Source organism: Tiliqua scincoides, chromosome 1, assembly GCF_035046505.1.
Source record: "Tiliqua scincoides isolate rTilSci1 chromosome 1, rTilSci1.hap2, whole genome shotgun sequence".
Classification (NCBI taxonomy): domain Eukaryota; kingdom Metazoa; phylum Chordata; class Lepidosauria; order Squamata; family Scincidae; genus Tiliqua; species Tiliqua scincoides.
Genome location: NC_089821.1, coordinates 298,862,150 through 298,871,775, shown reverse-complemented (window position 1 = coordinate 298,871,775; position 9,626 = coordinate 298,862,150). Strand labels below are relative to the sequence as shown.

The 9,626-nt window shown below is 44.4% G+C and overlaps 1 protein-coding gene across 1 annotated transcript in view; it reads right to left on the bottom strand.

Moving 5' to 3' along the window:
- Positions 1-710: 710 nt before the first annotated feature.
- LOC136648095 (cholesterol 24-hydroxylase-like) overlaps positions 711-9,626 on the bottom strand; it is a 29,356-nt gene continuing 20,440 nt past the window's right edge. The window contains exons 11-15 of the mRNA XM_066624094.1: positions 9,267-9,351; positions 7,869-7,979; positions 6,136-6,224; positions 4,341-4,407; positions 711-860 (exon numbers count right to left, since the gene is read on the bottom strand). Coding sequence (XP_066480191.1) covers positions 711-860; positions 4,341-4,407; positions 6,136-6,224; positions 7,869-7,979; positions 9,267-9,351 — 502 coding nt within the window. The remainder of the gene's footprint in view (positions 861-4,340; positions 4,408-6,135; positions 6,225-7,868; positions 7,980-9,266; positions 9,352-9,626) is intronic.

The following is a 9,626-nucleotide window of genomic DNA, read 5'->3' as shown; positions in this document are numbered from 1 at the left end:
TTACGGAAGGATCAATGGCAAATTCTCAGTTGTAGAATCAGGCCTTTAGATTCCCTCATCAAAGAGGGAATGCCATCCTGATGCCATCTCTGCAGTATTCTGAGCAGGAGAAAGCAATTTTATTCAAAAAGGCCTTTTACACCTTTTTAGGCTCCCATTTTTTAAGGCTTTTAGCTCCCATTTCATCTGCTTCTCTATTGTGCTTTTCCATTTGATGTGTTTTACTACACAGGGCATCGTTACAAGTGTCCCCATTATACATTTCAAACTGCTTTGTGAACTTCTTTTTTGTTGAAAAACTGTGTATAAATATTTTCAAGACTAATTTGTGTGTAGATAATAGAATGCGATAACTGGACATTCATATATTTCACTGCATGTTCATGTACAACACGGGGGCCATGCTCAGCTTAAGCACAACCTCCCAGCATGTGCATTTCATTTGTTACGCGCTTGTGAAATCGTCATGGATAATGATCCGCTCACAAATTTCACACTGGTTGCGATAGATAAATCTATGAGATGCACAACAGAAACAAAATGGGTCAAGAAACTTCTGTTTTGTGGAGGGAGCTCCTGATGGTGGAAGCTCTAGCTGGGATGCCATCCAGCAAGAATAAAAATAATAAAGAATAGAAAAAGAATGTTCACACAATCCGGTAGGTGTTCCAACATGGATCGAACAGTCAACATTTCATTCACTCTTCTTCTCAATCCCGCTGGTTGCGTGGTTTAAGTGTGCAGACCACACCATCAAATGGCCTCAGTGTTCCTACATCCAAGATTTTATAGCTCTGGGGTAAAACTATCTCAAAGTCAAATCTCTGCAGCAATTTGGCCATCACCACTTTCGCCTCGATCTGTTATAAAAATAAAACAAAATGGAATGGGTGAGCATTTCTAGTTAAGATACATATCATTCATCATCTCATTATAATAATTATAATTGTATTGGCAACCTTCAGTCTCGAAAGACTATGGTATCGCGCTCTGAAAGGTGGTTCTGGCACAGCGTCTAGTGTGGCTGAAAAGGCCAATCCGGGAGTGACAATCCCTTCCACACCGGGAGCAAGTGCAGTCTGTCCCTGGTCTGTCTCCCTGGCTATGGGCCTTCCTTCTTTGCCTCTTAGCCTCAGAATGTTGGCAAAGTGTCTCTTCAAACTGGGAAAGGCCATGCTGCACAGCCTGCCTCCAAGCGGGCCGCTCAGAGGCCAGGGTTTCCCACTTGTTGAGGTTCATCCCTAAGGCCTTCAGATCCCTCTTGCAGATGTCCTTGTATCGCAGCTGTGGTCTACCTGTAGGGCGCTTTCCTTGCACGAGTTCTCCATAGAGGAGATCCTTTGGGATCCGGCCATCATCCATTCTCACGACATGACCAAGCCAACGCAGGCGTCTCTGTTTCAGCAGTGAATACATGCTAGGGATTCCAGCACGTTCCAGGACTGTGTTGTTTGGAACTTTGTCCTGCCAGGTGATACCGAGGATACGTCGGAGGCAATAATAATAATAATAATAATAATAATAATAATAATAATAATAATAATAATAATAATAATAATAATAAACAACTCAGTATTTATACCACTTTTCTGGTCATCAGATTACTCCTCTGACTTTATTCAAGGTGGTTTACATAGGCAGGCATTTCTAAATCCCTCAAGGGGATTTTTACAATCATAGAGGTTCTCTCTTTCAAGAACCAACAACATTTCAGAATGGATCCTCCTGGTTTGGTCTCACTTCTGGCCTCCAGTTCTCCCACGCAGGGTGACAAGCAGCTCCATCACTCACATGGAGGGCAGCCAAGACGCTTCTTGCTCACACCAAGAGCAGGTGGAATCACTCAGCTCGGCTTGTCAGCTGCTTCAAGGTCTCGCCATTCTCAGCCGTTCAGGGAGCTGCCGCTGTCCTAGAACTGGCGACCTTCTGATGTTATCTTCCAGCTAAAGGAGGCTCTACCCTCTAGACCAGACCTCCTGCCCATTCTGTATTCTGTATTCAGAATACAGGGTTAAATTGAGCCAGTCTGTTTTTAAAACAATTGATCATACTACCTTCCTTTTCCATAGGATCCGGCGGTTGCCATTTTGGTGCTGCTGAAGTCCTGGATGCCGCCAGGCTTAGGATTGAGCTGTCCATCTTCGGTTTTGTCCCCTACCCAGTAATTTTTCCTTTCTCACACTAATGGCTGCATTAGCCCACTTTAGTTATTCAAGCATTGTTGGGAGACTTCAAGATTCTTTTGTAACTCTGTTTCCTTGTGGAATTTCTTTAAGCTTTTCTTAGCACAGTTTCAATCGATTCTCTCTTCTTTCCATTTCTTTCCTTTTCGGCTTTCTCTAATTTTTTGATATTCTTTGTTCAGCCGCCTCCTAAATTCACGTATGAACACTTTTTGTTTGTACTCCTTCGTGCTTTCACGTACCGTCTGTAATAACGCTTTGGTCTAAACAGTTATCCCCCCCCTGTGGTTTTATTATTCTTATTATGGCTTTATTTATTGTTTTACATATTGAACATATCAGTGTGGTGTTTGTAATCCATTTTTGGCCATTTGCTTTGGCAAGTGATATAAATCTTTTAAACAAGCAAACATATCCCATAAATAGTTTACATAGTTTGTGGTAGATTATTCATCTCTCCTCAGGTTATTCAAATTTTATAAGTACATAATGACTGCACATATCGGGGGGGGGGGAATAGAACCATCACTGCAACTCCAAGTGGAAAGGTCAATCACTGGCTCCAAGCCATAATGTGTATACACAATCTCCTGGTTTTAGAGGTAGCCAATCTCTAAAAGCCAGGTGCAAGAGAGTGGCAATAGGTTGGAGGTATCTTGCTGCCTTGAGTGCGCCCAGAGGAATCTGGAGGGCCACTGTGAGAACAAGAAGCTGGACTAGATGGGTCCTGGGCCTGATCCAGCAGGGCTATTATGACCCAATAAAGTCCTCAATACACAGCTCAGGGTCCATTAAATACTATAACCCCTTAAATATTTGCAGCCTTAGTATATAGCTTCCATTAAGTTTTTGTCCAGAGCATTACTCCCACACCCAGCTCTCTCCTCGAGACAAGCCCACAAGTGATCCACCAGATTCCACAAGATGATGCCACCACGGGAACTGCACAGGGACAGTCTGCACATTCCCTGGCCAACAAAGAGTACATCTTGGACATCATGGTGTCACATGAGAACATAAAAACAGCCCCAATGGATCAGGCCATAGGCCCATCTAGTCCAGCTTCCTGTATCTCACAGTGGCCCACCAAATGCCCCAGGAAGCAAACAAGACAGCAAGAGACCTGCATCCTGGTGCCCTCCCTTGCACCTGGCATTCCGACACAGCCCATTTCTAAAATCAGGAGGTTGCACATACAAATCACGGCTTGTATTAAGACGCCTTTTAAAGGCATCTAGGCCCGATGCCATCACCACAACCTGTGGCAAGGAGTTCCACAGACCTACTACATGCTGAGGATTTGGGGGGTGGGGTGGGTGGGAATGGTGGAAGAGGGAGCAATGTGCCTGTGATGCCAGTAAAGGAGTACAAAAGGATGGTCAAGGATGAGAGTGACCAGGACTTGAGCAAAGGGAGCCAGCCCAACAGTACCATTTTGGGGGTAGAAGAGGCAAGGTCCAGTGACAGAGCCCTAACTAACTTGGGGGAGAAGGAGGAGGCAACCCTAACTTTCTCCCATCCATGACTCTGTGGCTACTGGGAGCATCGGCATGGAATCTGGGCATTTTCCTGCTAGACTGATTGGGAGCTTTCCTGCTTTCCTGCTTTCTTTGGACACCCTCCCTCCCACAAAGTCACCTTGGACTACGCTCCAGGCACCACTCTCTTCAGTTTTACAATCATTTTCTTTCACTCCAGTATAGCTACATTCATCTCCTGAATGAATCTACAATCATTTTCTTTCACTCCAGTACAGCTACATTCATCTTCTAAATCGTATTTCAGCAAGATGTGAGCAAGAAGGAAGAGGTGAGTGGCCCCCTCTTCTTCCTGCTCACTTTTAGTGCCAGCCCCCCAACTCACTGCTTGCCACAAGCATTTCAGCTGGCATCATGGACGGGATGGCCCTGGTGAAGCCAGTTCTCATCCTCTCTGCTGCTCCCATCCGTCCCTTCTCCCAGCCTCCCCTGCCTTATCATTTCTGCCTGCTGCAAGGAACGGAACTCTAGCTCTGGCCAAACAGGAGCTATGGGATTATTGAAGAGACAAAGTGGGAACAGCAGCAATTGCATTCCCCCTTAGTGCCATGGGCATTTAAAGGGATAGCAACCGCCTACTGGGAAACTTGACTGCCTTAAGGATAACTGCTTTACTTACCTGTGCAAATTTCTTCCCAATACAGTTTCGAGGTCCCAGGGAGAATGGGAAATAGGAATAGGGTGGCCTAAAAAACATACGAGGAAGACAGCAATTATTTAGATGGGTTTTTTTCCAGATGGGATACCCTTCCTCCTGTTGCATTGCAACCATGACATGCACTTACAAATTTTTTTACAAATATCTTCTCTCCAAAATTGTGCTTCACTTCTCCTTACTGTACTTGAGGGATAATAATACTTTTATTTCCATGTCTCTATAAGAAGATTCCTTGAATATGCCTTGAATATGTGTTGGGATTGCCAATTTCTCCCACTGGCCAAGGCTTTTGTGTCTTTAAGAGCAGCTTAAGAAGAGCTTAATGCAGAGAAGTAGGAAGTGATGTTTATCTCCATGCTGTGAAAATCTTCACTTGCTTATTTCAACAGATCAAGCTACATAGGCATAGGAGTAGAGGGGCCACTTTTTCCAAGCAGCCCTAGTAACTATCTGAATTTGGTGACTGTTAACATTTACATATAATTAAGAACATAAGACCAGCCCCACTGGATCAGGCCATAGGCCCATCTAGTCCAACTTCTGTATCTCACAGCGGCCCACCAAATGCCCCAGGGAGCTCACCAGATAACAAAAGAACTGCATCCTGGTGCCCTCCCTTGCATTGGCATTCTGATACATAGGTATTTCTAAAATCAGGAGGTTGCACATACACATCATGGCTTGTAACCCGTAATGGATTTTTCCTCCAGAAACTTGTCCAATCCCCTTTTAAAGGATCTAGGCCAGATGCCATCACCACATCCTGTGGCAAGGAGTTCCACAGACCAACCACACTCTGAGTAAAGAAATATTTTCTCTTGTCTGTCCTAACTCTCCCAACACTCAATTTTAGTGGATGTCCCCTGGTTCTGGTGTTATGTGAGAGTGTACAGAGCATCTCTCTATCCACTCTGTCCATCCCCTGCATAATTTTGTATGTCTCAATCATGTCCCCCCTCAGGCGCCTCTTTTCTAGGCTGAAGAGGCCCAAAAGCCATAGCCTTTCCTCATAAGGAAGGTGCCCCAGCCCCGTAATCATCTTAGTCGCTCTCTTTCGCACCTTTTCCATTTCCACTGTCCTTTTTGAGATGTGGTGACCAGAACTGGACGCAATACTCCAGATGTAGCCTTACCATCCATTTGTACAACGGCATTATAATATTAGCAGTTTTGTTCTCAATACCTTTTCTAATGATCCCAAACACAGAATTGGCCTTCTTAACTGCCGCCACACATTGGGTCGACACTTTCATCGACCTGTCCAGCACTACCCCAAGATCTCTCTCCTGATCTGTCACAGGCAGCTCAGAACCCATCAGCCTATATGTGAAGTTTTGATTTTCTGCTAGAGTAGCAAGAGGAACTTATCAGAAAAGCCTGACATTTGCAGTTCATCCTAAGGCTAACTTGGCACTTTCGGTAAATTACTAAATGTCCCTCTAATTTTCATGATTTGCAAGTAAAGGACATTTACAGAAACCTCATTGCATCAAAATGAGTCACATTTCTTACAGGGGTTCCAAAAACCCTAAAAATTAGATCAGAATATACATGTTCAGCAGGTTTTTGGTATTTACTGGAATACATGCATGTTATTTAAAACAAAATAAATTCTTTTGTTTTCCCTCAAAATTCCCTATACTATAATTCCCCACAGTTGAAAGTGAAAGGGTGGGACTAGATCCTATAATGTGTTTTAATCTGTGGCTTATAACCTTTAACACAATTTTCTTAACATACAACAGAACACATTTACCTCTGTTGGTCTTTCCTAAATCGGTCAGGATCAAAGACAAGTGGGTCCTTGAAACATCTTTCCATGCGCCCCATGACATACATGCAGAACTGCAAAGGGAAGAGAGTTATTTACATTTGTACCTATGAAATGAGCTGCAGCAACACGAATCATTTGCAGTGAATGGCAAATGCCTAGCTAACAAAATCCTGACATCTTTCCCCAGTTGATCCTGCACAAGACTTTGCTGCTTGAATTACACCTAATACATTTATTTCAGCATTTGTTATAGATGGTTTTACTTCTTTGAATTCAAGATCTTTGGAAAACATTCAGTATTCCAAAGTATCCTGCTTCAAGCACCAACACATCCTTTAAACCATTTTCTGGTTCACTCCCTCAGTAAGTTCTTGCGGGGGGAGGGGCAAGGGCAGCGACACGATCCCCTGGATTCAGTCGCTAAGGGGGTGTGAGGGGGGTGCTTTGCACTCATGTTATGTAGGCAGGGCTGCAGCAGGCTGCAGGAGGTACGGGGAGACCTGCGCAGCCTGCGCAGCAGTCCCATGGCTTGGAACATTTTGCTAAAAGCAGGTGCAAAGCACCTCCTGCAAAATGGAAGTGCTTTGCGCCCACTTTTAGCAAACGTTCCAAGCCTTGGGGAGCGCTGTGCAGGGCTGCACAGCACCCCCTCGCCCCCCTTAGCCCCCCTTAGCCATGTGATCCTGGGGATCGCATCGCTGCCTCCCTCCCCTTCCCCCGTCCCTTAAAGGGACGGGGGAAGCATTACATGAACTGGTGGGTCATGTGATCCTGACCCCCAGGATCACATGACCCACCAGCACCCCCTCGCCCCCCTTAGCCATGTGATCCTGGGGATCGCATCGCTGCCTCCCTCCCCTTCCCCTGTCCCTTAAAGGGATGGGGGAAGCATTACATGAACTGGTGGGTCACGACCCACCAGTTTGAGAACCACTCCTTTAAACTAAGGCTGCCATCCTATCCACACTTTCCTGGAAGTAAGTCCCACTGAACACAGTACGACTTCTGAGTAGACGTGCATAGGAGTGTGCCCTAAAGATCATATAGAGAACCTAATCTCATTTTTAGGATGTTGAGTTAATTCCCACTGGATGCAACATTTCTTTCAGAATTTTTTATTCTCTTTATTCATTGCTTTTCTCCCAAAGTACCCAAGACAACTGTGGCCATTTGATGCAGTTGTCATTCTGAGTTTATTTAAACAAATTTTCAAAAAGATTTCCATTCCACTTTATCCAAAGCACAAAGTGGAAGATTATCTAAAGTTGGGTTTGCCCAAATATAGCACAGAGCTAAAAGGAGATTCATCAGCAGCCAACAGCAATATTTGTACTTTGCAGGGAAAGCATCAAGTAAATGCTACTAGTACAATTTAAAGGTATGCCTCACAAGGTCCAAATGGAATGACTTTGCAGAAGAATATTTTTGCATTAACAGGTCTGGAGGCAGGCAGAGAGGAGGAGAGAGTCAGCAATCATCTTCCTGATTGCCAAAAAGCAACCAGGATCAGAACTGCATTGGCCACCTCACCTCTCTGCCCAGCTCCTCCACCATGGCATTGGGGCAGTGGCTGGGTGGAACAGTTGAACAGATGGCAGGCCTATGGATGGCACCCCAACTAGTTTATTTGCTCCATCAACCCATGGCTTGCAGCATGCGTTTCAGCCCAACTCATGGGTAGATTGCCCCCAGGGCAGTCCACTGGACAAACTCACAATCAAGGATGTATCTTTTGGAATGTTGATCCCTTCAATGATGTTTTCTTTCCCTGGCCGACGTAGAGTGGCGGCAGCTGGTGGGTACAAGCGCAAAACTTCTTTGAGAACCTGAGACAATGAAGACGGATTTGACACAGTGTCAGCAGAAGATACTTTCTTTAGCAGCAAACATGGTTTGGCCATTAGGAGGGATGAACTTGGGTCAGGAGCACAGAGGTTCAATCTCTGGCTCAGTCCTGAGTTTACTAGACAACCATTGGCAAATAAATCCACCTCAGCCTTAGTATTTCAGCAGTAAATTAGTTATATGGTTGTTCTGAAGAGAATGGAGGGAAAAGCATCCACTGGAAGCCTCATGCCTGGCCAGATACAAGCTTTGTTTCTGCACCAAGAGCCTACTATCCCAAGTACATGTAATGGGGTACCTAATGAGTTCTCCAGTGCTCAGAGTTTTATCACCGGGACCCAACTTTTTAGAATGAGAATCTGTCAAGACCCACTGGAAGAGAAGTCATGACTGGAAATGACAGCATCAAGCCGGACAATTTTTAACAATCCTAGGTGGCAATCCTACCCACACTTACCCAGGAGTAAGTTCCATTTACTATCGTTAAAAGCATATACGCAATAGCCTGTTAAAAGTATAGATCTGTAACATTCCCCAGATGCAGTCACATATCATGCTAGCATCAAGTCTACTATATTAAAAAGAAAATGCTGAAGTGACTGGGGACCCAACTAGTGGGTCCCAGCCCACAGTTTGAGAAACAATGCTCCAAATATTTTAAAAGCAAAAAAGAAAGTTCAGAAAATTGTCTGAAAGGAAGAGGCAGATGTGGGTTCAGCTCCACTGAATCCAGTCAAACTCACTTCTAAGTCAGCATGGCTAAGATTCAGATGGTAAAACCACACTGAACATTTGCATTTTTGTGTAATTAGCAGAATGATCTTGCAAACAATTGTTAACACTTCAAACCATCCTTGGACATGATAAATGCCAGTATGATCTAGGAGCCCTACCAAAGAAAATCCTGCCCTGCAGGATATGTTTACTTTTCTCTCTTCTTCCCCCTCCTCTTTGCTTTTGCCTGCAAACTGGTAGAACTCCTGACAAGTCTGATAAGCACAGATAAGACAACTGGTTACCCCCCACAGCCCAAAATGCTCCTTCAGCTTCCTGCATCTGTGGGGCAGGCTTCCTTTTTTAAAAAAACTGAAATTAGGATACAAAGCATTTACAAGTCATTTTTCAAATATTATCTTTATCATCCTGATATATTCCAAAACCATTCAAATGTATAAGTAGTCTACTACATAAATTGTGTCACAGAACAGAAATCAGCATTATAAACCTAATTTATAGAGGTTACCCGTGGTCTTGATTTTCATATGTACCTGTGATAAGTACTTGAGCTGCCCCAGATGTTCACTGGCAATATCTTCAGCCTCACCAACAACTTCATCTACTTCAGCCTGAAGTCTATGAAACAGAGGCAGCAGAAGCTTCAGTCAAATGGCCGCTCACCATTTATGTTATTTAATTTTTCACATTTTTCTGCCCCCCTTCCTCTAAGGAGCTCAGAGTGGTGTACACTACTCCTTCCCTCCTTTTGTTCTCACAACATCCCTGTGAGATAGGTGAGGCAGAGAAATAGTGACTGGTCCAAGGTCACCCAGGAAGCTTTGTGGTTGAGAGTGGATTTGAACCAGAATCTTCCAGGACCACTACACCATCCTGGAGAGGGCTTATACTTG